The 27,881-nt window shown below is 47.5% G+C and overlaps 1 protein-coding gene and 1 pseudogene across 8 annotated transcripts in view; both read right to left on the reverse strand.

Annotated features, from left to right (window-relative positions):
* epb41l4a (erythrocyte membrane protein band 4.1 like 4A) overlaps positions 1–27,881 on the reverse strand; it is a 323,866-nt gene that overhangs the window by 145,058 nt on the left and 150,927 nt on the right. For all 8 annotated transcript variants that reach the window (XR_011949090.1, XM_072516431.1, XM_072516433.1 and 5 more), the window contains one exon: positions 15,923–16,043. Coding sequence is in view for 7 of the 8 variants with exons in the window: in XM_072516431.1 (XP_072372532.1) it covers positions 15,923–16,043 (121 nt within the window). In the remaining variant the exon portion in view is untranslated. The remainder of the gene's footprint in view (positions 1–15,922; positions 16,044–27,881) is intronic.
* Positions 11,860–12,883, reverse strand: LOC140429441 (small ribosomal subunit protein RACK1-like; annotated as a pseudogene).

The following is a 27,881-nucleotide window of genomic DNA, read 5'->3' on the forward strand; positions in this document are numbered from 1 at the left end:
GGCAGGAATGTGGAGTTGAGGTTACAATCAGATCAGCTATTATCTTATTGAATGACAGAGTAGGTGCGAGGGGCTGAGTGGCCTACTCCTGCTCCTGATGTGTATGCTTGCATGTTCAATTAACAACCTTTTCAAAACATTTTGCAGGGTTAAACAAAAATATATATTTTTTAAATTTACGGGATGTGGACATCACTGGATGGACCAGCATTTATTGGCCATCTTTAATTTCTCTTGAGAAGGTGGTGGTGAGTTGCCTTCTTAAACCATTGTAGTCCATGTGTTACAGGTGCACCCAGAGTTCTGATAGGAAGCAAGTTCCAGGATGATAACCCATCAACAGTGAAGGAACAGTGATATATTTCCAAGGCAGGATGGTGAGTGGTTTGGAGAGGAACTTCCAGGTGATGGTGTTCCTATGTATCTGGTGCCTTTGTCCTTTTGAATGGTAGCAGTCTTGGGTTTGGAAGGATTGTGCTTAAATATGAATGCCTCCAACGGTAATAAATTTCAGCGTCACCATGCTGGGGAATGCCTGTCGTTGTGTGACAAGCACGTTAAGGGAGATTATGTAGAAAATATGTTAACTTGAAATTGATAACCATCTGAAGTGGAACTATTTAAAACTGGTTGATGTGTCCCAAGTTCTAAAATGAATGTAATGATGTGTATTAAATTTCAATATTGTCCCTATGCTCAAAATGAGAATATACTGGCGGTGTTAGTGTTCTTATTGATATGCAGCACCAAGCACTGGAATGCTGCTACTATGGTTTTCAATGACCAACAATAAAGGGGGAAGATACTTGCTGGATAGAACACTATAATTAATGTATCTCAAATCACCAGAAAGTATTTTAAATATGCAACAGAAAATAATTACACATCGTGTTGCAATGCCCAACTGTAATAAAATGAATGCAGTCTCAAGCTTCCTAAAATTTCTTATTGTATTCTACTTTTAGCTAAAAGAGGTCAAATGGATTTGATGTTTTTTTAAAGAAATTTAGAGTACCCAATTATTTATTTATTTTTTTTCCAATTGAGGGGCAATTTAGCGTGTTCAATCCACCTAACCTACACATCTTTGGGTTGTGGGGGTGAAAGCCACGCAGACACGGGGAGAATGTGCAAACTCCACATGGACAGTGACCCAGGGCCGGGATTCGAACCCGTGTCTTCAGCGCCGTGAGGCAGCAATGGGATTTGATGTTTAATCAGTTTATGTCTTTCACAAAATGATTCTATGTCAATCTGGAAAGCAAAGTGTATTTCTTGGCATTTAAGCGGCAATTATATATATATGTACATATTTACAGAACAGATGCTATAACAGTAAATGCTCTAAGAAATAACCAAATTGATCCCATCATCCAACCTGGTGTGAAAAGGAAGGATGTTGTTATGGAAACAAGGCTGAAAATCTGTAGTGGTTCCAGTGCATTCCTGCTACAGAACTGGCAGGAGGGCTACTCAATAAACAAGGACCCAAATATGTTGGGGCAATTCTCCGAGCCCCGCGCCGGGCCGGAGAATCGCCGCAACTGCGCCACGACGCCCCGTCGCCGTCGCGCGATTCTCCGAGGTGCGGAGAATCGGCACCATTTGCACCGCCGTGTTTGGCGCGGCGCCGGCCGTGGGCCACTGGAATCGGCGGGGCCGCCGATTCTCCGGCCCTGATGGGCCCAGCGGCCGCGCCAATACAACAGAGTCCCACCGGCACCGTTCACCCCTGGTCGCTGCTGGTGGGAACTCTGCGCGAACAGTCGGCGGGGCGGCCTGTGGTGGGGGGAGGGGGGCTCCTTCACCGGGGGGGGCCTCCGATGGGGTCTGGCCCGCAATCGGGACCCACCGATCAGCGGGCCGGCCTCTCCCCCCTCGGGCCTACTTTCTGGCGCAGCCGGCTCCTGAACACCGATGCCATGTTGAGTCGGGGCCGGCTCGCTAAAGAAGTCCCCCGCGCATGCGCAGGTTGGCGCGACCCAACTGCGCATGCGCGGGTTGGTGCGGCGCCAAGGCTGGAGCGGCGAGAACCGCTCCAGCACCATGCTGGAATCAGTCGTACCCGGGCCCGGTTCGCGCCGGCGTGAAACACGACGGCGGGAAATGCGACGGCGTTTATGACGGCGCGAACACTTGGGCTCCATATTGGAGAATCGCCCCCGAAGTGTTTTCTCTGCATTTCTCTGTTTTCACTTTTAAAAGCTGTTCCAGTAAAACACATTGGTTGTGGCTACCTGCCTTGGTAAGATCCCTTTAAAGATATAGATTGCTTTCCGGAAGGAGTTTTTTTCTGCTGGTTGAGACTGGATCAGAATCTCAGGGAAAGGACCAGTCCCATTCAAGTGAGAATGCAGTGTGCTGGGCCACGCCCTTGAAAAGGGTTTGGTTTATTGGATTTTGTTGTTGAACTGGAACAGTTAAGGGGGAATTCATTAAGTGTTATACACATAGATTACTGTAAGCTGTATGGTGTCTTTATGTCTGTAATTGATAAGAATTCTTGCTGTGTTTATAGATATATATGTGTTAACTACATTCTTTGAATAAACCTTGTTTTGATTAAATTGTCTGGGAAGTCTGATGAATCACACCTGCAGCAAAGGCTTTGTGCTCATCCTAGCCAAATTCAACATAAAAGTTATAGGTCAGGTGAACTTCATAATACAATTTGGAGTTTCTAAACCCTGGCCCATAACATTATTGACTTTAAATACCACACATTGCTGCCTGAAGGATAACTATGTTTCTGTAAGGTTTCAAGGGGCAAAAACAGAAAGTGGTGGAAAATCTCAGCAGGTTTGACAGCATCTGTGGAGAGAGAACAGAGCTAATGTTTTGACTCTGAATGACTCTTCGTCCAGGTTTCAAGGGGTATTAGATAACTATTCAAATGATGAACACAAGATCTAGAGAGGAATTAGGCAGATCAGAACATGAAGCTTAACCTCCATCGACTCATATCAGTAAAGGTAACTAATTTGTTACATGTCTGACACTTCAATGCCCAGACAGCAGTGTTGAGTACAGTTGCAAGTATAACTCACTTTTGGAGAAAACCGAGTGGCAATTGAAACCAGTAATAAAACCGACAATACGTGTTCCTTGTTTCTGTGATTTAATTCCTGATCACAGTCCACGCCAATCTCAAGTAAAGTACTATAAGCTTGACAGATTTTACATTACCTTGTTTTATTAAACAATTTCTGCAGCAAATTTCTCTTCAAACTTATTAAAAACATGGCTGGAATCTTCCCAAAAATGCCCAGTGTTGACACATGTGAGAAAACTGGTGTGGGGCTTGCAGACTGCAAGATCTTAATCTGAGGTCTCACTGGTGCAAATCCCGTTCATGGCCTCTCGTGAGATTTAGTGGCCATTACAGGATTTGCGCCGTGGTCAATGGGGCCATTAGATCATGGCCATAGTTTTTATTGCCTGTAATTCTTTACACGTGTAAAACTTTTACGATGGCTGGAGCCTATCTAATTGACTCCCATTGTAGAGTATGTTCATCGTTTGCGAAGTTTCATGGGAATGTAACTCCCACGAATGGCCGAATCTTACTGTATCTTAAATGAAAGATGTTGGGAAGAGGCCACATTTGACCACTGTGGTATAAATAACCCTTCATTTTCATTTAATGAGGACAAAATTGAATAGTCTATTACCACCAAATATTTACTGCATCATTAACCTTACCGTTTTGTCGCCAAACTTTAGGGCTGTTGTCAGAGTTAAAAACTGCGCACTAAATAGGATATTAAAAAGTGTTTCCTGATCCTTAATCCAGAGCGACCCTGAGGTGTTCTGACTGAATAGAAAGTTTGTTAGCTGTAATTAGTAGTAAGATGATATTTGCATCACATTGTCAGACATGTTCATTGTAATAAGTTGAACATCCATGCTTTTGCTTTAGGAATTGGAATGCAATACTGCTTGCTAGATTAATCACCTAAAAAGAGTCTATTTTCCCAACCCATGCAAACACAGCAGGCTCTCCACCTTTTTAGGCAGGCAATATCAGTTTGTATCTGCTGTGGTAGGAAACATTATTGCAAAAAGGACAAGAGAGAATTTTTTCAGTTGCTGGAAATCATGGAGTTTTTTATTGGTATCGCTGTAAATGAATAGGTGGCTTGAGAATCTGTACTAAAGTGGCACAGAGACATTTAATTTTTGTGGGGAGTGACCTGGTTTACATTTGGGATTCATTTTCCATTGGTTACTTACTTGTTCTAACTCTGTTGAACTTAAACCAACCTCTTCAATCGCACAAAAGAACCTTTGTTTCCTTTACTTGTCAAGGCAGTCATGAATACTTGTAAGTGCAGAATGAGTGAGACATTCCAGATTCTTTGATGTCTGAAAGTCATTTTTATGCAGCCAGTCTGTTCTGACAAAAGTTGAGGATGGGTAAGTGATTTCCTTTCTCCCAGTTTTCTCCCAGACACCCATATCGTATTGTGGGGGGAAGGTGGCCCTCCAATCGACTTTGGAGGAAACTCTCTGAAAGAGTTACCCCCTTGACCCACCGCGAAGTCCACCACATCAGGGTCACGTTTCTCAACCCTGCACCAATCTTGGCCACGTGATTTCCGGCCCAGGACCGGAGAATCAGGCGTCCTTGGAAAATATGGTGCCTGGCCCGTTAATAGGATGCAAATGGGTCTTAATTAATTTTCCCGCTAGCGCGGGACACAAAACTCAATCTCGCCACCAGCGGGGGAACCAGAGCATCGGAATAGAATCAGCGCGACGCTGGATTCTCTGCCCAATACGAATCGTCCTGCCGGTGCCATGGAGCAGAGAATCCAGTCCAATATTGACCTGCAGCTGACAACAAGGCAAAGTTAGTTGTACATGGAAACAACAACAATTTTGCAATGAAAAGTTGAGGCTAGAGTCATGTTGAGACTGGAGTATAACAAAGGTAGTTTATCCAGTTGCAGTTATGATGAAACACACCACAAAGCAAGATTATTTATATAGTGCTGTATAGCTAATGGGTTGATTTTGAATAAATATAACTTTAGATGTAGCGTCATATTTTATTACTGCAAAACCATTTCACAATGTTTATTACAACACATGATCTGAATTTTCAGGATGAAAAGAGGCAGGGAACAGATGCCCACCCAGTGGTGGACCGACATTTTTGGGGCCCTGAAGCTTGAACTGTTATGGGGGCCCCTTCACAACCAGCAACGAGGTCTGGGTAACCACTGTTATCTTCTTCAATGGGGTTGTTCCACGACAGATCACCACAAATTTTTTAAATATTTAACCACTACATTTCAGATTTTGATTAAAATTGCTGTACTGGATTATCTCACATGTCAAAGTCACTGGTGTGAATAAAAGTTTCCTATGCCTTATAGTTTGAGTTATGGGGGGATGAAAATTAGGGAAATGTTATATACATGCATGATGCATCACAGAATGATGAAATAAAACATAGAAAAGACCACAGTCAATATCATCTTTTATTTTAGATACCTACTACATGAAGCACATTTTACGAAATACTCTTTTTTCTGTTTTTTCTAGCAACATATTCACATACAGTTTTGTCATATGAGAGCTTCCTTGCAATGTCATTTTCTAGAGACAATATGCATAAAGAATTTAAGCATTCTTCAGTCATGGTAGACCGAAATTTGTTCTTTATAAAGGATAGCTTTGTAAAATTCCTTTCTGCTTCACAGCTCGTGATAGGCATTGTCAAGTACAGCTTAAGCACAGTAGTAATATTGGGGAACACTTCAATTAGGTGTTGCTCGCAAATAAGCTGAAGAAGTTCTGCGCATTGCATTTTAGATGGCGTGTTTTCTTCTGTGTTCCGCGGAGGATTTCCTAAGGTGCAAATATTCTCTGAACTGATAACACTCATTTACTAATTTGTGGTCAATATCATCTTTGTAATACGATATTATAAGTTTAATACTGTCCTCATCAATTTCAGAATTGTTCACCAATTCTGAGAGGAACTTGAACTTTTTCGCAGTCTGCTCATATGGGTCAATCCACTTGCGTAACTGGATTATCAAGCAGTCATAAAGTTGATATAGAACTTCTATCCTAAATTTGTCACCTCCTCTCAAAGAAGCAATACCACTTGCTCCATCTGAAAATGTCCTTGTAACAATACAGGGATGGTGCAGGTGGGAGGGTTTCAGATTTCTGGATAATTGGGGCTCATTCTGGGGTGGTGGGACCTCTACAAACGGGATGGTCTACGCCTGGACCAGAGGGGTACCAATATCCTGGGGGGGAAATTTGCTAATGCTCTTCGGGAGGGTTTAAACTAGTTCAGCGGGGGCTTGGTAACCTGAATTGTAGCTCCAGTATACAGGAGGTTGAGAGTAGTGAGGTCATGAGTAAGGTTTCAAAGTTGCAGGAGTGTAACGGCAGGCAGGAAGGTGGTTTAAAGTGTGTCTTCTTCAATGCCAGGAGCATCTGGAATAAGGTGTGTGAACTTGCGGCATGGGTTGGTACCTGGGACTTCGATGTTGTGGCCATTTCGGAGACATGGATAGAGCAGGGACAGGAATGGTTGTTGCAGGTGCCGGGTTTTAGATATTTCAGTAAGCTCAGGGAGGGTGGTAAAAGAGGGGGAGGGGTGGCATTGTTAGTCAAGGACAGTATTACGGTGGCAGAAAGGACGTTTGATGAGGACTCGTCTACTGAGATAGTATGGGCTGAGGTTAGAAACAGGAAAGGAGAGGTCACCCTGTTAGGGGTTTTCTATAGGCCTCCGAAAAGTTCCAGAGAGGTAGAGGAAAGGATTGCAAAGATGATTCTGGACAGGAGCGAAATCAACAGAGTAGTTGTTATGGGGGACTTTAACTTTCCAAATATTGACTGGAAACGCTATCGTTCGAGTACGTTAGATGGGTCCGTTTTTTGTCCAATGTGTACAGGAGGGTTTCCTGACACAGAATGTAGATAGGCCAACGAGAGGCGAGGCCGTATTGGATTTGGTACTGGGTAATGAACCAGGACAGGTGTTAGATTTGGAGGTAGGTGAGCACTTTGGTGATAGTGACCACAATTCGATTATGTTTATTTTAGTGTTGGAAAGGGATAGGTATATACCGCAGGGCAAGAGTTATATCTGGGGGAAAGGCAATTATGATGGGATGAGGCAAGACTTAGGATGCATCGGATGGAGAGGAAAACTGCAGGGGATGGGCACAATAGAAATGTGGAGCTTGTTCAAGGAACAGCTACTGCGTGTCCTTGATAAGTATGTACCTGTCAGGCAGGGAGGAAGTGGTCGAGCAAGGGAACCGTGGTTTACTAAGGCAGTCGAAACACTTGTCAAGATGAAGAAGGAGGCTTATGTAAAGATGAGACATGAAGGTTCAGTTAGGGCGCTCGAGAGTTACAAGTTAGCTAGGAAGGACCTAAAGAGAGAGCTAAGAAGAGCCAGGAGGGGACATGAGAAGTCTTTGGCAGGTAGGATCAAGGATAACCCTAAAGCTTTCTATAGATATGTCAGGAATAAAAGAATGACTAAGGTAAGAGTAGGGCCAGTCAAGGACAGTAGTGGGAAGGTGTGCTTGGAGTCCGAGGAGATAGGAGTGGTGCTAAATGAACATTTTTCGTCAGTATTCACACAGGAAAAAGACAATGTTGTCGACGAGAATACTGAGATTCAGGCTACTAGACTAGAAGGGCTTGAGATTCATAAGGAGGAGGTGTTAACAATTCTGCAAAGTGTGAAAATAGATAAGTCCCCTGGGCCAGATGGGATTTATCCTAGGATTCTCTGGGAAACAAGGGATGAGATTGCTGAGCCTTTGGCTTTGATCTTTAAGTCATCTTTGTCTATAGGAATAGTGCCAGAAGACTGGAGGATAGTAAATGTTGTCCCCTTGTTCAAGAAGGGAAGTAGAGACAACCCCGGTAACTATAGACCAGTGAGCCTTACTTCTGTTGTGGGCAAAATCATGGAAAGGTTTATAAGAGATAGGGTGTGCAATCATCTGGAAAGGAATAATTAGATTAGACATAGTCAACACGGTTTTGTGAAGGGTAGGTCGTGCCTCACAAACCTTATTGAATTCTTTGAGAAGGTGACCAAACAGGTGGATGAGGGTAAAGCAGTTGATGTGGTGTATATGGATTTCAGTAAAGCGTTTGATAAGGTTCCCCACGGTAGGCTACTGCAGAAAATACGGAAGCATGGGATTCAGGGAGATTTAGCAGTTTGGATCTGTTTTGGGGCCACTGCTGTTTATCATTTTTATAAATGACCTGGAGGAGGGCGTAGAAGGATGGGTGAGTAAATTTGCAGATGACACTAAAGTCGGTGGAGTTGTGGACAGTGCGGAAGAATGTTACAAGTTACAGAGGGACATAGATAAGCTGCAGCGCTGGGCTGAGAGGTGGCAAATGGAGTTTAATGCAGAAAAGTGTGAGGTAATTCATTTTTGAAGGAATAACAGGAAGACAGAGTACTGGGCTAATGGTAAGATTCTTGACAGTGTGGATGAGCAGAGAGATCTCGGTGTCCATGTAGATAGATCCCTGAAAGTTTCCACTCAGGTTGAGAGGGTTGTTAAGAAGGCGTACGGTGTGTTAGCTTTTATTGGTAGAGGGATTGAATTTCGGAGCCATGAGGTCATGGTGCAGCTGTACAAAACTCTGGTGCGGCCGCATTTGGAGTATTGCGTGCAATTCTGGTCGCCGCATTATAGGAAGGATGTGGAAGCATTGGAAAGGGTGCAGAGGAGATTTACCAGAATGTTGCCTGGTATGGAGGGAAGATCTTATGAGGAAAGGCTGAGGGACTTGAGGCTGTTTTCATTAGAGAGAAGAAGGTGACTTAATTGAGGCATACAAGATGATCAGAGGATTGGATAGGGTGGACAGTGAGAGCCTTTTTCCTCGGATGGTGATGTCTAGCACGAGAGGACATAGCTTTAAATTGAGGGGAGATAGATATAAGACAGATGTCAGAGGTAGGTTCTTTACTCAGAGAGTAGTAAGGGCGTGGAACGCCCTGCCTGCCACAGTAATGGACTCACCAACACTAAGGGCATTCAAATGGTCATTGGATAGACATATGGACGATAAGGGAATAGTGTAGATGGGCTTTAGAGTGGTTTCACAGGTTGGCGCAACATCGAGGGCCGAAGGGCCTGTACTGCGCTGTAATGTTCTATGTTCTATGTTCTAATGCGTTTGGAAGCATCAGAATAACTTGAGATGATAACTTCACACAAACCTTTTGCCATTTTACCATTATTTGAACACTTTTCACAATAAACACCTGTAATTTAACACAAATTCACCCTTTTATTATTTTTTCATAAATACTTGTAATATAGTATTAGCCTAGGCTATGCGGTCATAGCCTACCTTCCGTTCACCTCTTCATAAAAACAATAGGCTTAGGCTAATCTCACACTATTTCACCTTTATTACTTACCTTACTTTTCTAAATATAACATTTATTTTTGAGCAGGGGTAATTAAAATATTGTATCCTTATGAACACTTTATTTTAAAAAAATTCTTCTCTAGATCGCTATCACGAGTGCTATCACGTTGAAAATTCACGTTAGCATTGTGATTGCCTTTTCAACGGCTCCCCTTTTTTGTTACGACACGTCATCTACTGTTTGTATTTCTGTCATAAATGTTAATAGTGTTTTAAACTATTTATAATTATTTTATATTAAATATATTTAGAATGAAACATCCTTAATTTGAACGTTGTTCGATTACGGCTAGCCTACATGATACTTTAATAGCCTTTTAATTTTATTTTAACTATTATTTTGTATTGAATTACACTATATTATTAATTTTTTTTTTTTAAACCCTTCTCAAACAGTAGACCCAAAATTTTTAAGCAATGTGGACTAAAGTCGCTTCTGGGGCCCCTCCGGGATTAGGGGCACTGAAGCTTAAGCTTCATTAGTTTCATAGTAGATCCGCCCCTGTCCCCACCGATTCCAACGGCCCCAATGCCATATTACCATCTAATGAGTGTTGATTAGTGTCGTATTTTTAATGGATAGGTTTGCAGACCACGAAGGTACAAATAAACAAAAGCTTTATTGCAAAGGTGTTTACTTAACAGGCTGTTCGGATAGACTTCCCGTTAGCCTACGCAAACTTCTAACGTTGTCATCAGTACATCATGTGACCAGACTCTTAAAATGACCCTGTCCCAACTTGGAACATGAATACACAACACATTCCTCCCCCTTTACATTAAAGGTTCCTGCAATGAAACACAAAATAACGTTCACAATATAAATTTACAATATGAACAATCAGTAAACACAACAGTCAATAAGTTGAACGCTCCGGAGGGCGTCAATTTATCTGTGATTGTTGGCAAACCTCGGGCGTCTTCATTTTTGTGTTGACTGTAACCCCTGGTTTAGTTTGGACACCGTCTCAACTGGAGTTGATGTTGTGTGCGCAGGCTGACTCTGTGTTGAAGTGTCCTCAACTGTCTTCCACAGTTGTTTCAAGTATTGTCAGGTTCTCAGGAATATCAAGGTCTTCATTTGGCACAGTTTGTTGCAGACTCTGGGTTGACTCTGTCTCTGGCAAACTAGTTCTAGTTGCTAAACGTTGATCAATGTGTCTTCTCCACACTGCATCATCCCAAGTTTGATTGATGTAGGAGACAGGCCCTGCCTGTGCTAAGCATGAGGTGGTTACAATGGGAAAGCCAATTGGCAAGCGACGGGAAGGTGGAATCTCGCCGCCAGTGAATGGCACGCTGCCGAGAAACACACGGCTGGGGACTGGAGAATCCTGCCCAATATCTGTATCAGTTCTCTGTAAGAGCTGCTCAGGTAGTCCCACTTTTTGCCTTTTCCCTAACACCCTTCAAATGTTTTCTCTTCAGGCATTTATCCAATTCTCTTTCGAAAGCCTCTATTGATTCTGCCTCCACCAAACACTCAAGAAGTAGATTCCATATCCTAACCACTTGCTGTGTAAAAAGGTTTTTCCTCATGTCACCTACCATTGCTTCTTTTGCCAATCACCTTAAATCAATGTCCTCCAGTTCTCGATACGTATGCCAATGAGAACAATTTATCCCTATCTTCTCTGTTCAGGCCCTTCTTTATTTTGAACACTTAAGAGCAATCCCATCTTCGCCAATCTATCCATGGAACTGTAGTTTCTCAACCCTAGAATCACTCTTGCAACCTCTCTAACATCCTTCCTAAAGTGTGGTGCCCAGAACTGGACAAAATCCAGTTGAAGCCAAATCTTTTTTTTTTAAAGAGATAATTTCCATATTTCCCTGCTTTTGTACCCTATGCCACTAATCATACAGTCCAGGGTCCCAGATGCCTAATTCACTGCTTCTCAAACCGTTTGCGACATTCAACAATTTGTACACAGATCTGTACACATATATTCCCAGGTCCCTCAATTCTTGCAGCCCCGTTAGGAATTGTATCCATTATTTATATTGCCTATCCTCATTCGTCTTATGAAAATTTATCATTTCCCACTTCTCTACATTAAATTTTACCTGTCACCTGTCTGCCTATTCTATCAGCCTGTCTTGACCTCTTGCGGTCTAGCGCTATCCCCTTCATGGTTATAACCTTCTAGTTTTGTATCATCTGCAAACTTTTATATTGTGTCCTGCACACACAAATCTAGGATATTAATATAGACCAATAAAAGTAGTGGTCCTATTACTGGTCCCTGGGGAACCCCACATATATACCTTCACCAGTCTGAAAACAACCGTTCAGCACTACTCTGTTTCCTATCAATCAGCCAACTTTGTATCCATGCTGCTCCTTATTATTAACTTTGCTGACAAGCCTTTTATGTGGTAATTTATTAAAAGCATTTTTGTTTCAGGTTGAAAATGGGTATATTTTATTTCAGATCAGCTCGAACAAGTAAAGATTCTCCATATCTTCTTGGAAGAAACACTTCATCTTGTTCCAATGGTGATCTGCCACACTCCAATGAGGTTATCAGTGTAGCCAGCAAACAATGTCTGTCCATCTGCAGACCAAGCCAGACATATGCACTGTGGACGTTCCGCTTTACTGCTGGTGCTAATCACTTCCTGGCACAGTTCATCCACTATAATTTTTCCTTCCAGGTCCCAAATCTTAATGCTTGGACCAGTTGCAGCACAGAGCCAATACCTATTGGGGCTAAAGCACAAGGCATTGCTCATGTCACCACCACCCAAGGTGTACAGATGTTTGCCTTCACTGAGGTCCCACAACATGGCTTGACCATCCTTGCCTCCAGAAGCACAAAGGGATCTGTCGGGAGAAACGGTAACTGTGGTCAGATAGCCAATGTGTCCAATATGATTTGTTTCAGTTTGCAGTTGGCTAGGTTCCAAACCTTAACATGTTTGTCCCAGCCACAGGAGACTATGATGGTGTTGCTGCTATTTGGTGAGAAGCAAACACTAGAAACCCACTCAGTGTTGCATTCATCCTGGATTGTGTATTTGCAAACTCCCAGGGTGTTCCACAATCTGACAGTCTTGTCACGTGAACCAGATACAATTTGGCAATTATCTGCTGACAAGGCAACACTCAGTACAACCTTGGTGTGACCAACAAATCGACGGGTAGTTGAACCTGTTGTCAAATCTCAAGTCGAAGTGTTCCATCCCAGGAGGCGGAAAGAGCAAATTGACCATCAGAAGAAATGACTACATCACTAATAAAGTGAGACTGGTCACAGATGGAACGCTGGGGGACACCATAGCTGGTCTCATCCCTAGTTAGCTTCCATATAATAGTAGTTTTATCTTGGGATGCGGACAGGATCATGTTGGGAAACTGTGGGGCAGTGGCAATCTGTGTCACCCAGCCGTTGTGGCCTTTCAGGGTCCCCCGAAGGATCATCTGTTCCGTCACTTTGAGTGGAGATGTGGCGCCCTGAGGTCGGATGGAGCTAGATTGCAGCGGAAGGCTCGGCCTCGGCTAAGCGCGCTTCTCCAGGCGGCAGAGAAAGAGGAAGCGCTCTCGTCACACCCGGATATGACGTCTCATTAAAAGCTTTTTGGACATCCATTTACATCATGTCAACTTTATTACCCTCATCATCCCTCTATGCTACTTCATCAAAAAACTCAATATCATTCGTTAAACACGATTTTCCGTTAACAAACTTGTGCGGGCTTTCCTTAATTAATTCACATTTGTCCAAGTAACTGTTAATTTTGTCCCAGATTACCAACAACATCTTGCCACCATGGGTGTGATCTAATGGGAGAAGCACTAGGTGCGGTAGCAAGCACGACTTGTTGGGTGCTTCCCAACGGCCAACCTGGCGGCATCTAATGTCAATTAAGGCCGGACATAATCCCCCATGGGCTTCATGGTAGAAATGGCCGTCCCACCAGCTGATTCTCCTGGACCACACCTGGCAGCTCCCCACGAATAACGGGTGCATAAACCGCTCCCTCTGAACACATTCCAGACAGCACACAGCAAAGGCACCACGGAGACCTGCTCCATGTTTCGGAGATGCAGGTCCGGCCGAGCTGCTGGATGCTGTGGAGTAGAGATGGGAAACCCTGTTCCCCCAAGGGGTCGGAGGATCAGCCATAGGTCCACCAGTGCTACCTGGGAGGCAGTGGCAGCAGCCGTCAGTTCGGGCAGCATCCAATGTAGGAAGGAACTCAACAAGCCCCCCCCCGCCCACCCCCCCAGCAAACTGTCCCTGCACCCCGGCACACCCTGTCACCTACCAGCACAACTCACCCATGCCCAGCAGCAGTGCCCAAGCCTGTTGCCTGGCATAGAACCCCCCCCGAATGCCCTTGATTGCTGAAGTGTTCCCCGACTGGAACAAACACGGGACACAACCGACAGGGTACCCTTCGTCATCCAGTACTTCCCTGGAGCGGAGAAACTACGACATCTTCTTCGCAGCTTTCAACACGTTATCGATGAAGACAAACATCTTGTCAAGGTCATCCCCACACCCCCACTACTTGCCTTCAAACAACCGCACAACCTCAAACAAACCATTGTTTGCAGCAAACTACCCAGCCTTCAGAACAGTGACCACGACACCACACAACCAACAACAAAGAACAAAGAACAAAGAAATGTACAGCACAGGAACAGGCCCTTCGGCCCTCCAAGCCCGTGCCGACCATACTGCCCGACTAAACTACAATCTTCTACACTTCCTGGGTCCGTATCCTTCTATTCCCATCCTATTCATATATTTGTCAAGATGCCCCTTAAATGTCCCTATCGTCCCTGCTTCCACTACCTCCTCCGGTAGTAAGTTCCAGGCACCCACTACCCTCTGCGTAAAAAACTTGCCTCGTACATCTACTCTAAACCTTGCCCCTCTCACCTTAAACCTATGCCCCCTAGTAATTGACCCCTCTACCCTGGGGAAAAGCCTCTGACTATCCACTCTGTCTATGCCCCTCATAATTTTGTATACCTCTATCAGGTCGCCCCTCAACCTCCTTCGTTCCAGTGAGAACAAACCGAGTTTATTCAATCGCTCCTCATAGCTTATGCCCTCCAGACCAGGCAACATTCTGGTAAACCCTGCCATGGCAACCTCTGTAAGACGTGCCAGATCATCGACATGGGTACCACCATTACATGTGAGACACCACCCACCAGGTACATGGTACATACTCGTGTGACTCGGCCAACGGTGTCTACCTCATACGCTGCAGGAAAGGATGTCCCAAAGCGTGGTACATTGGCGAGACCATGCAGACACTGCGACAACGGATGAACAGACATCCGGTGACAATCGCCAGGCAGGAATGTTCCCTTCCAGTCGGGGAACACTTCAGCAGTCAAGGGCATTCAGCCTCGGATCTTCGGGTAAGCGTTCTCCAAGGCAGCCTTCAGGACGTGCGACAACGCAGAATCGCCGAGCAGAAACTTATAGCCAAGTTCCGCACACACGAGAACGGCCTCAACAGGAACCTTGGATTCATGTCGCATTAGTTTCACCCCCTACCATCTGGCCTGGGCTTGCAAAATCCTACCAACTGTCCTGGCTTGAGACAATTCACACCTCTTTAACCTGTGATTATCCCTCTTTCCAGTAGCTCCGTTTGGACCTGTAAAGACTTAATTATCTGCAAAGACTCACATTCAAAGTATCGTCTTGCATCATTGACATTGTCTATACATATGTTTCTGGAACCTACCTCTTCATTCACCTGAGGAAGGAGCAGTGCTCCGAAAGCTAGTGATTCAAAACAAACCTGTTGGACTTTAACCTGGTGTTGTAAGACTTCTTACTGTGCTCACCCCAGTCCAACACCGGCATCTCCACATCTTGTTGCATTCAAGTATACCCAGGCCAGGAAGCAATTGGGTTGTGTAGAAGGTTTGACATCAGCAAAATGGCTGTCATACCTACCACAGCACTAAACAGATGTACAATTTTTGCAACTGCTCAAAGAAATTAAGCAGAAACTAATCTAGAAATAGTTGATGATCCTTTGAATTTCTCACCCAAAAGGTTGAATGAAATAGTAAGTTAACTCAGGTTTGTGCATTCCAACACTTTATGCTACCTACTTGGTAAATTGTGTTCACTAGTGGCTAACATAATTATTGTGGCATGTTAAATCAGGTCATCATTTATTTCTTCAAGGAATTTTATTTTTGCAGAGGGAATGGATTTTTGGGGACTTTTTCCTTCGGTGTAAAGCACTCGGGAGCTGCATCTAACATTACATGTTAGAAGTTAATTGTATTTCAGCAAGTCTGCCAGAGCAAAGTTTCTAGTATGAAAATTCTACATGTCATTATTATATAAACTACCACAATTAATAATGATGACAAAAGATTTTATTGCACTTGCTTCAGCTAATTTTAGAAACATCCGGTATACATTATGAAAATAGCGAATACTTTCTAAAGTCTGATTTCTTTATCAAGAAAAACAAATCCCCTTACGTTAATGCTTTATGAAACTGTTCTATTGCTTCTTCAAGGTCCTCCTTCTGATCAGGAATGAAACGATATTCAGATACGTAACCCGCTGTGTGTTTATAAGGGTCATAGTCTCCAAGTTCAGCTGAATAGAGAGAAAATAATAATCAATCATATTTCTGCATTCACATTTACAACCAATTTAATCAATTGGGGGCGGCACAGTAGCAGAATGGTTAGCATGGTTGGTTCATAGCTCCAGGGTCCCAGGTTCGATTCCTGGCTTGGGCCGCTGTCTGTGCGGAGTCTGCACGTTCTCCCCGTGTCTGCGTTGGTTTCCTCCGGGTGCTCCAGTTTCCTCCCACGGTCCAAAGAATTGCAGGTTATGTGGATTGGCCATGCTAAATTGCCCTTTGAGTCCAAAAAGGTTAGGTAGGGTTATTGGGATATGGTGGAGATGCGGGCTTGGGTCGGGTGCTCTTTCAAAGGGCCGGAGCAGACTCGATGGGCTGGATGGCCTCCTTTTGCACTGTAAAGTCTGTGATATTGTCCAATATAAGCTGATTTTGCCAGCAGGACGGATGCTCTCAGATAGGGATACCATTTTGATCAGCAGCCCGATCACCCCTCCCCCCACTTTATTGACCCCCTTTCATTCCCCAACCTTGACAAGGCGCCTGGGAACCACCCTTCCCCTTTCTAATTGGTAAGGGCCACTTGGCCTGACCTCTGGAAGTGCCACCCAGGTACCTGGGCACCCTGCCAAAGAGGCATTGCCACCGAAGTGCTGTTACGCCTGGTCCACACTTGTGTGGACCAGTATTAATCAGCGCCCTGGCAGAAGGGAATAAAGGCAAAGTGGGAGGACGAGTTGGGAGAGGGTATGGAGGAGTGGTTCTGGTGTGAGGTGCTCCGGAGAGTGAATGCCTCCACCTCGTGTGCGAGGTTGGGGCTGATACGACTGAAGGTGGTGTATAGAGTGCACCTCACAAGGGCGAGGATGAGCTGGCTCTTTGAGGGGGTAGAAGATGCGTGTGAACGTTGCGGGGGGGGGGGGTCCCACGGGGGGTGGGGTCCCCGCAAACCACGTTCATATGTTTTGGCCCTGTTCAAAGCTAGAGGATTACTGGAAGGAGGTTTTTAGAGTAATCTCTAAAGTGGTGCGCGTGAAACTGGACCCGGACTCTCGGGAGGCCATATTCGGAGTGTCGGGCCAGTCGGGGTTGGAAATGGGCGGGAAGCCGGTGTTGTAGCCTTCGCATCGTTGATCGCACAAAGGCGGATCCTGTTAGGGTGGAGGTCAATCACTCCACCCTGTGCCCTGGCGTGGCGTGGGGACCTGTTGGAATTCTTGATGTTTGTAAAGGTCAAATTTGAACTGAGGGGAAGGATGGAGGGGTTCTACAATTCATGGGCGTTATTCATTATACACTTTTGAGAATTGGATCACATCGAACATTGGGGGGGGTTGGGGGCTGGGAGGGTTGGGGGGGGAGAGGGACTGTATGTGTTAATGGTGATTATGGGTAATTCCTGATTCTTTTTTGTCACTTGTTTATGTTATCAAGCGGACTAATGTCTGGGATTTGGTGGGAGGATGGGATCGTTGTTATTGATATGGGGATTGACATTACTTTCGTTACTGATTATTGTTTATTGTTGGGTGTAAATTTGGGAGAAAATGTGAAAAAGGAGGAAAATAAAAAACATTTTTTTAAAAATCAGCGCCCTGGCGAGTTCTCGCAGGTGTGATCGTTGATTCCTTGGCGCCCGATTAATCTGGCATTTGGGTATTAAATGAGCCTAATGGAAACTACAGCCTTATCTGTTGATAGCAAATCAAACTGCTCCTGTAACGTTTTCCTGCTCACAAGTAACTCCGGGATAGGGGCAAGAAAGTACTGGGTGGTCCACCTCAAAGATGGAGTCCACTATCCTCTGTCACTCCACCCTTGCAGTCATTTCCACGTGTGCCTTGTATGAAATTATCTCCCCCTAATGACCACCTTAAGGAGCGTAGGAGGCAAGATAGACCATTTTTATTGAATTTGATATACCCCCAATGGTGGAGGATATACAATCACAAAAACCTTTATCTGCCAACAGCTCCAGATCCAACCTCCAGGCGGATGTTGGGAGGGACCTGTCTCTAGTACCAAATCCACAAAATCTGGAGCATGGTCCAAAATTACAATCGTCATCGCCTCATCACAAATAAGTCAAGGACATGGGAAAAAAACATTTTTTTATTCCCCAGGTGTACAAAATGCCACAGATTGCACCCCCTACCTGTTCCATAATAGACAATCACGCCTTTACCATCCCTGATGCAGCCAGCGATTTGGGCCTAGATTGATCCATCCTCGGATCTAGTACACAGCTTAAGCTCCCCCCCCCGCCCCTGCCCACCAAAGATTAGCTGATGCGAGTCCAAGTCCAGAATGGAGGCCAACAACGTTTTAACAAAACCCATATCATCCCACTTTGGCCCTTAGACATTAACCAGGACCACTTGTTGGTTGCGGCGCCAGTTGGAAAAGGATGGACGAAATGAAAAGAAATGAAAAGTTGGCGGTGGACATCCGAGGGTGGGCTGGAGGATCACGGGCACGGACCCAAACACGGATATGGTTAATTGGCAGGGGGGGGGTTGAGGAACGGATGGGTAGGGCAGGTATTTCACTCGGGACTGGACATGAAGACGAGCGCGGTGGCGGTATTGGTGAATAAGCGGATGGCGTTCGAGGTGGGGAACATTCACGGGGAGGTTCGTAATAGTGAGTGGGAAGCTGGAGTGAATGCCAATGGTTCTGGTAAATGTTTATGCCCCTAATTGGGATGATGTGGATTTTATGAGGTAGGTGCTGGGGAAGATTCCTGACCTGGACTTGCACGGTGGATCATGGGAGGGGGGGATTTTAATACTGTCATTGAGCAAAGCTTGGACCAGTTGAACCTGAGGTCGGGGAAGGTGTCGGCGGTGGAGAGGAAGCTGAAGGGGTGTGTGGAACGTATGGGGGGAGGGGCAGTGGACCCTTGAGGTTTGGGAGGCCTAGGGCAAAGGAATTCTAATATTTCTCCCATGTACACCAGGTGTACGCCCGGATTGATTATTTTGCGGTGGATAAGGCATTGCTGGCGGGGGTGGTCAACTCAGGGTATTCGTCGATCATGGTCTCTGACCACGCGCCGCACGACATGGATTTTCGAGTGGACCATGGGGGCCCAGAGCCCACATTGGAGGCTGGATGTGGGGTTGTTGGCAGATGAGAAGGTGTGCGAGCAGGTGAGGGTTGCCAACTGGTGAATGCGGAGCTCAATGACACGGCGGAGGTCACAGCTGCCACGCTGTGGGAGGCACGTAAGGTGGTGGTTCGGGGGACTTTATTTCAATTCGGGCACATAGGGAGAAGGCGGAATGGGCAGCGATAGCATCGCTGGTGGAAGTGATTCTGAGGGTGGATAGGAGAGATTTGGAGGCCCCAGAGGTGGTTGCTGAGGGAGGGGCAGAGGCTCTAGGTGGACTTCGGATTGCTGTCCACGCGGAAGGCGGTGGGCAGTTGCCAGAGGACCAGGGGGGCAGTGTGTGAGTATGGGGGAGAAGGCGAGCAGGATGTTGGCCCACCAGCTGAGGAAGCAGGAGCTGGCGAAGGAGATTGGTAGAGTGAAGGATGAGATGAGAAGGGTGGTACTGGACCCGGTTGGGGTGAATGGTGTGTTTGAGGCTTTTTATAGGAGGCTGTATGAGTCGGAGTCCCCAATCGGGAGGAGGGAATGGGGTGGTTCCTGGATGGGTTGAAGTTTCCCAGGGTGGATGAGGAGTTGGTGCAGGGATTGGGGCTTCTATCGGGAGTATGGGGGTAAAGCAGGCAGAGAAGGCCCCGGATGGGTTCCCACTGCAGCTTTGTAAAATGTTTGGGGAGGATCTGGGGCCATTGTTGCTGAGGGCATAAAGTGAGGCTAGGGAGAGGGGGGAACTCCCCCTACACTATCGCAGGCTTCTATCTCGCTGATATTAATAAAATACAAGGATCCGGAGCAGTGTGGATAGTACCGTCCGATATCATTGTTGAATGTGAAAACTACCATTTTGTGAAGGTGTTGGCTCCGCGAATTGAGGGCTGCGTCCCGGGGGTGATAGGCGAGGACCAAATTAGTAGTGGGGGCAATTTTCAGATACCTGTCCATTCAGATGACATGGGGTTGGGCGCAGCTGCATAAGTTAACTCGGCTGGTGGAGCGAATAAGGGGGATTTTAAGAGATGGGGGTGTGCTGCCACTGTCATTGGTGGGATGGGTGCAGACCGTAAAGATGACGATGCGGCCAATTTTCCAGTTCATATTTCTGAACCACCCGATCATGGTACCAAAGTCGTTCTTTAAAAAAGGTTAATGCGCTGATCTCTGGGTTTGTATGGGCAGGGAAGACCCCGCGGGTCAAAAGGGCTTTTTTGGAGCGGGGATGAAGAGGGGGGGGGGGTTGGCGTGGCCGAATATAATGAACTACTACTGGTCGGTGAACATCGCCATGGTTCAGAAATGAGTAGTGGGGGAGGGGGAGGTATGGGGGCGGATGGAGACGGCTACTTGTAGGGGAACGAGCTTGAAGGCATTGTGAATGGCACCTCTGCTGTTCTAGCCAGCCAGGTACTCCGTGGGCCCAGAGGTGGTGTCAGCCTTGAGGGTATGGGGGCATGGAGCCAGCATTTGAGACTAGAGGGTGCCTCGGTGTGGGCACCGCTCTGTGACAATCATAGGTTTGCACCACGGTGGCTGGGTGCGAGTTTTCGGGGGTGGTGGCAGGTAGGGATTCGGGGTCCTGTTCATAGGGGGCAGCTTTGCGAAATTAGAGGACTTGGAGGAGGAGTATGAGCTGCCCAGGAGAAATGGTTTCAGGTACCAGCGAGTCCGGGATTTCGTGAGGAAAGAAGAGCCATCGTTTCACAGGTTGCCACCCTTAGGGCTGCACGGTAGCCCAGTGGCTAGCACAGTTGCTTCACAGCTCCAGGGTCCCAGGTTCGATTTGCAGCTTGGGTCACTGTCTGTGTGGAGTCTGCACATTCTCCCCGTGTCTGCGTGGTGTTTCCTCCGGGTGCTCCGGTTTCCTCCCACAAGTCCACTGATCGTAATCTGTTTTTTTTGTATTGTACAGAACTCCAGTGATAACTTTTAAGATTTCAAGAATTGAAAATGTTCATTAAAAGACATGAGAAAACTTAAACATGCAAGATGAAATATATACAGGAAGAAACAAAATGCCCCAAAAATGTGTTACAAAAGGTAGACAAGTTGCTTCTCTCAATTCACAACATTCACAGCTTTTCAGCAAACTCCATTACAAAGAAGCGGGTCTTCAGTGGGCTTCCCACACCGCAACTCCACTGCAGCTGAAAACAAGTCCTCATCAATGCTTTTTTCCCTTTATTGTGAGGGCCACGAAGAATCCAGCACAAGTTTTAAAGATACAAAGTAATAACATTTATTTACAATAACATATATATATAACAGCAGCAGCAACTTCCCTTGCTGCACACTCCATCCTGCTGGTTCCTAAACTGGCCAGCTTTATTTATACTAGGAGTTTACTAATGGTTTCTCCGCCCCCCTCATTGGGGAAGCTCATACGCCCACAGGATTGTGGGATTGTCATTAGTCCCCAGCCAGTGGCAAGTAGGCAGGTTATAACATCCCTCCCCCCCAAAGTCCAAGGAATCCACCGAAGACCCTGGCGAAGGAGGGCGTCGGACTCGTTTTGCCGCAAACCGGACACCATTTGCACGCGGCGCTGGATCAGGCGGCGTGTAACGAGACGGAGACCGGCGCTTCCGTGATGAACGGCGCAACGGTTGTCCATCCACGGCCCGTGGACCCGAGGATTCCCCCTCTGATGCATCCTGTGTCTCCATCTCGGAGTCAGAGTCTGCTGCCTCCATCATGTCAGCGTCTCTATCTCCATTCAGTTCTGTAACGACCTGCGCAGACTTCGAGTGAGGCACCAGTGGAAGATTGTGAGGACTACCTTCCCTTGTCTCTGGCCTCTGCGGCTGTAGAAATTAGCTCTGGTGGCGGGGAATCTTTTGAGGGGATAGTCTTCTGGACCGAACGTGGTCTACATGTTTGCGCTGGAGACAACCCTGGGCTTGCACCTGGTAAGATATAGGGCCCGTTTGGCGAAAGATTACGCCAGGAACCCACTGGGCACCACCAGCAAAATTCCGAACGAACACTGGGTCACCGGGCGCAAACTGCCGAATCGGCCGATGCCGAGAAAATCCCTGTCCCTGCCATTCTTGTGTGCGGCGTACTTTTGAGCCAATGTCCGGGAAAACCATACTAAGGCGGGTGCGAAGTCTCCGGCCCATTAGGAGTTCTGCGGGAGCTACCCCAGTCTACCCCCATGGGGGGTGGTCCTTTACGTAAACAAAAAGTGAGCCAGTCTTGTGTCCATTGATCTGGAAGACTGCTTATTTAGGCCTCTTTTGAATGTCTGCACTGTGCGCTCTGCCAACCCATTTGAAGCCGGGTGGGAAGGGGCAGTGCGGATATGGCGTATGCCGTTCATCTTCGTGAACCTCGCAAACTCCTCACTCGCGAATGGAGTGCCGTTATCCGTGACCAGCACCTCGGGGAGGCCATGCGTACTAAACGACAAACGCATCTTTTCAATTGTTGCGCAGGACGTTGTCCCCTGCATCTTATGCACCTCTAGCCGTTTAGACTGGGCGTCAATTAATAGAAGGAACATGGATCTTTGAAAAGGGCCTGCGAAATCTGCATGCAAGTGTGCCCAAGGCCGCCCTGGCCATTCCCAGTGAGGTAGGGGCGTGGCCGGCGGAAGCTTCTGCTGCTCCTGGCAAATGGAGCAGTTTTGGGCCACCTTCTCAGTGTCATTGTCGAGGCCTGGCCACCAGACATAACTCCGGGCCAACATTTTCATTTTGGTCACACCTGGATGCCCATTGTGCAAGTCTGTTAGTATCAGCTCCTGGCCTTTTTCGGGGACAATCACACGCGCCCCCCACAAGAGGATGCCACCTTCCACGCTGAACTCTGACAGCTTGGAGGAAAAGGCCCGCAACTCGCCTGGGAGCTGTCTATGCTGCCCACCAGACAGGACTATCTGCCGAACCTTTGACAGGACTGGCTCCGTCTGGGTCCACTCACGGATCTGTGATGCCGTGACAGGCAAGGTGTCCATAAAATTTAGGGTTGCAACCACCTCACCGGTCGTGGGGGTCGACATGGGGCCGGTCGATAAAGGCAATCGGCTCAGTGCGTCGGCATTTGCTATCTGCGTACCTGGTTTGTGCTCCAGAGAATACTCGTATGCAGCAAGCAACAAAGCCCAGCGCTGGATCCGTGCGGAAGCAATGGGTGGTATTGGCTCATCCTCTCTGAAAAGTCCCAGCAGAGGCTTATGATCAGTCACGATAGTGAAATGGCGGCCATACACGTACTGGTGGAAGGGTTTCACCGAAAAACCACTGCCAGGCCCTCCTTCTCGATCTGCGCGTACTTTTTCTCCACTGCAGTCAATGTGCGGGAGGCGAAAGCTATCGGTCGCTCGGCCCCGTTCTCCATCTTGTGGGACAGGACAGCCCCAATACCATACCGGGATGCATCACATGTGACGAGCAAAGGCTTTCCAGGATCATAGTGGGTTAGTAACCCAGACGACGACAATTGTTGCTTTACCCGCCGGAAAGCGGTTTCTTGCGGCTGACCCCAAACCCAGGTGTGATTTTTCTTCAGCAGAAGGTGCAAAGGGGCCAGCGTAGTTGCCAGATTGGGGAGGAACTTCCCGTAATAGTTTACGAGACCGAGAAAAGAACGAAGATGCAAAGTGTCAGTCGGGGCGGGGGCCTGTTGAATTGCACGCACCTTCTCTGCGACGGGGTGCAAACCTTCGCGGTCCATCCGATAACCTAGGTAGACTACTTCCTTTGCCTGAAATACGCACTTTGTGCGACGTAAACGGACTCCAGCCTCCGAAAGGTGTCTAAGGACAGCCTCCAGATTTTCCAAATTTTCCTGCTCCGACGTCCCTGTAATCAAAACGTCATCTAAGTAGACAGCAACACGTGGTAAACCTCTCGAAATGCCCTCCATAACATGTTGAAAAATTGCGCAGGCAGAGGATACTCCAAAGGGCAACCGTGTATATTCATACAGGCCCCGGTGTGTATTAATCGTTACATATGGTCGGGACGCAGGGTCCAGCTCCAACTACAGGTAGGCATGACTCATATCTAATTTTGTGAACGAGAGTCCACCTGCAAGCTTCGCGTAGAGATCCTCTATGCGAGGCATTGGATATCGGTCGAGTCGGGAAGCCGTATTCACTGTAAGTTTATAGTCGCCACACAAGCGAACTGTGGCATCTGGCTTCATTACAGGTACAATTGGTGCTGCCCAGTCAGCAAAACGGACGTGCCTGATAATACCCAAACTCTCCAAACGAGTGAGCTCCCCTTCTACCTTCTCGAGCAAGACGTAAGGCACCGGGCGCGCCCGGAAATAGCGTGGCGTGGCTCCTGGTTCGACTTGGATACGGGCTACAGCCCCTTTTATTTTCCCCAAACCAGGCTGGAATACATCTGGGTATCGTCCTAGCACCTCAGTCAACCCTTCAGAAACTGTTTGGAGGATGTGCTGCCATTGCAACTGCAAATGGCGCAACCAGTCTCGACCCAACAGGCTGGGCCCATGGCCGCGCACCACGATAAGTGGGAAACGCCCCTCCTGGCGTCCATAAACAACAGGGGTCATTGTAGTTCCTGCAATGTCCAGTGGTTCCCCCGTGTAGGTGGCCAACCTGGCCTGTGAGTCGGTTAATGTAAGGGTCTGTATACCTTGCTTGATGCGGTCGAATGTCCTCTGGGCGATCACGGAGACCGCTGCGCCAGTGTCCAACTCCATCTCAAGCGGGTGGCCATTGACCCGTACTATAACCTTAATGGGGGCCACTCGGGGAGCTGCCACACAATGCAACTGCAGGCAGTCGTCCTCCGTCTCCACGTCCTCAGGGGTAGTCGCCACAGGTTCATCCACATGGAAGGTACGGCCCCTGGGCTGGTCCCATTTACGGCCCCTGGACTGGTCCCAGTTTCGGTCGGACTGACGGCGCCTCTGGCGCCCCCAGGACCGCCGTCCGCGACGGGGTCGGCGCCTACAAGTCTGACACGGACATGGCTCCTCATCGATTGGTTCTGGAGAAGGCTCCCTTTGGGGAGGAATGTCCGACGGCCACTGGCGTCGGTCCAGACGTTGCCTCGCCCAAGGTACCGCAGGAGTGCGGGGGGACGTTTTTGAACGGAAGGGGTTGTGCCCCAAGGCATGCACTTCCATTCCCTGTAGCTCCTGCACTCCTCGTTCTGCGCTCTCTCGGGACAATACTATTTGAATGGCCTGTTGAAAAGTCAATGTTGGCTCAGCTAACAACTTTCTCTGGGTGGCCGCATTGTTAATACCGCAAACCAAACGGTCGCGTAACATTTCTGACAAGGTCTCACCATAGTCACAGTACTCTGCAATCCTGCGTAGCCTGGATAGAAAATCGACAAGGGATTCTCCAGGGGTCCTCTCAGCGGTATTAAACCGGTAACGCTGGACTATCGTGGATGGGGTTGGGTTAAAATGTTGCCCCACTATATTCACAAGTTCATCAAACGTTTTGGTGTCCGGCGCAGCTGGGTACGTAAGGCTCCTAATCACCCCAAACGTATGCGGGCCGCAGGCGGTGAGCAATATGACCACCTGGCGCTCGTTTTCGGTGATATTGTTTGCCCGGAAATAGTAACGCATCCGTTGTGTGTACTGGTTCCAGCTTTCCAGCGCAGCATCAAAAACATCCAAACGTCCGTACAGAGGCATGGTATAATTAAAAAATATATATATTTTATTAAAGTTTTCAAACACAATTTTTTCCCTTACAAATCAAAGAAATAAAAATACAAGTAACATGATAACTGCAATATAACATTGTGTAACTAACATGGTAAACTAACCCACTAACACAAAGTAATACTCCCCCCGCCCCCTCTCCCCCTCCAAAAACCCAAACAATTTACACTCCCCCCCCCCCCCCCCCCCCCCGCCCTGGTGCTGGTCATCTATCTTCCCTCTAAAGTTCAGCTAGGTAGTCGAGGAACGGTTGCCACCGCCTGGTGAACCCTTGAGCCGATCCTCTCAGCGCAAACTTCATCTGCTCCAGTTTTATGAACCCCGCCATATCATTTATCCAGGCCTCCAGTCCGGGGGGTTTCGCTTCCTTCCACAAGAGTAAAATCCTACTCCGGGCTACTAGGGACGCAAAGGCCACAACGTCGGCCTCTTTCACCTCCAGCACTCCCGGCTCATCCACAACTCCAAATAAAGCTAACCCCCAGCCTGGTTTGACCCGGACCTTCACCAACTTCAAGATCACTCCCGTCACTCCCCTCCAATACCCCTCCAGTGCCGGACACGACCAAAACATATGTGTGTGGTTCGCCGGGCTTCCCCCGCACCTCCCACACTTGTCCTCCACTCCGAAGAACCTGCTCAACCTTGCTCCCGTTATGTGTGCTATATGCAGCACCTTAAATTGGATCAGGCTACGCCTGGCGCACGAGGAAGAGGAATTTACCCTGCTTTGGGCATCAGCCCACAAACCCTCCTCAATCTCCTCCCCGAGCTCTTCTTCCCATTTTCCCTTCAGTTCGCCCACCAGCTCCTCCCCCTCTTCTCTCATCTCCCGGTATATCTCTGACACTTTGCCCTCCCCGTCCCAAACCCCCGAAAGCACCCTGTCCTGGATCCCTTGTGTCGGGAGCAGCGGAAATTCCCTCACCAGTTGTTTCATGAACGCTCTCACCTGCATATATCTAAAGAAATTTCCCCGGGGCAGCTTATACTTTTCCTCAAGCGCTCCCAAGCTCGCAAACGTCCCGTCTACAAATAAATCTCCCACTCTCCTGATTCCTACCCGGTGCCAGCTCTGGAATCCTCCATCCAGCCTCCCTGGGGCAAACCTATGGTTGTTCCTGATCGGGGACCACACCGAGGCTCCCAGCACACCCCTCTGTCGCCTCCATTGCCCCCAGATACTTAATGTTGCCGCCACCACTGGGTTTGTGGTAAATTTTTTGGGTGAGAGCGGTAGTGGCGCCGTCACCAGCGCTTTTAAACTCGTCCCTTTGCAGGACTTCATCTCCAATCTTTTCCACGCCGCTCCCTCTCCCTCTATCATCCATTTACGAATCATCGCCACATTGGAGGCCCAGTAGTAGTCGCCCAAATTCGGCAACGCCAGTCCCCCTCTGTCTCTACTACGTTGTAGGAACCCCCTCCTTACCCTCGGGACCTTCCCTGCCCACACGAAGCTCGTGATGCTCCTGTCTATTTTTTTTTAAAAGGCCTTAGTGATCAGTATAGGGAGACATTGGAACACAAATAGGAACCTCGGGAGGACCATCATCTTAATTGCCTGCACTCTGCCCGCCAGTGACAGCGGCTGCATGTCCCACCTTTTGAAATCCTCTTCCATTTGTTCCACCAGTCGTGTCAGATTAAGTCTGTGTAAGGTTCCCCAGCTCCTGGCTATCTGAATCCCCAGGTATCGGAAGTTTCTTTGCACTCTCCTTAGCGGTAGGCCATCTATCCCTCTACTCTGGTCCTCAGGGTGTATCACAAAAAGCTCACTCTTTCCCATGTTAAGCCTATATCCCAAGAAATCTCCAAACTCCCTCAATATCTGCATGACCTCTGTCATCCCCCCCACTGGGTCCGTCACATACAGCAGTAGGTCATCCGCGTAGAGTGACACTCGGTGTTCCTCTCCCCCTCTAATCACCCCTCTCCATTTTCTGGAGTCTCTCAGCGCTATGGCCAGTGGTTCAATTGCCAACGCGAACAGTAATGGGGACAACGGGCATCCCTGTCTTGTTCCCCTGTATAGTCGAAAATACTCCGACCTTTGCCGACCTGTGACCACACTTGCCGT

Source organism: Scyliorhinus torazame, chromosome 9, assembly GCF_047496885.1.
Source record: "Scyliorhinus torazame isolate Kashiwa2021f chromosome 9, sScyTor2.1, whole genome shotgun sequence".
NCBI classification, from domain to species: domain Eukaryota; kingdom Metazoa; phylum Chordata; class Chondrichthyes; order Carcharhiniformes; family Scyliorhinidae; genus Scyliorhinus; species Scyliorhinus torazame.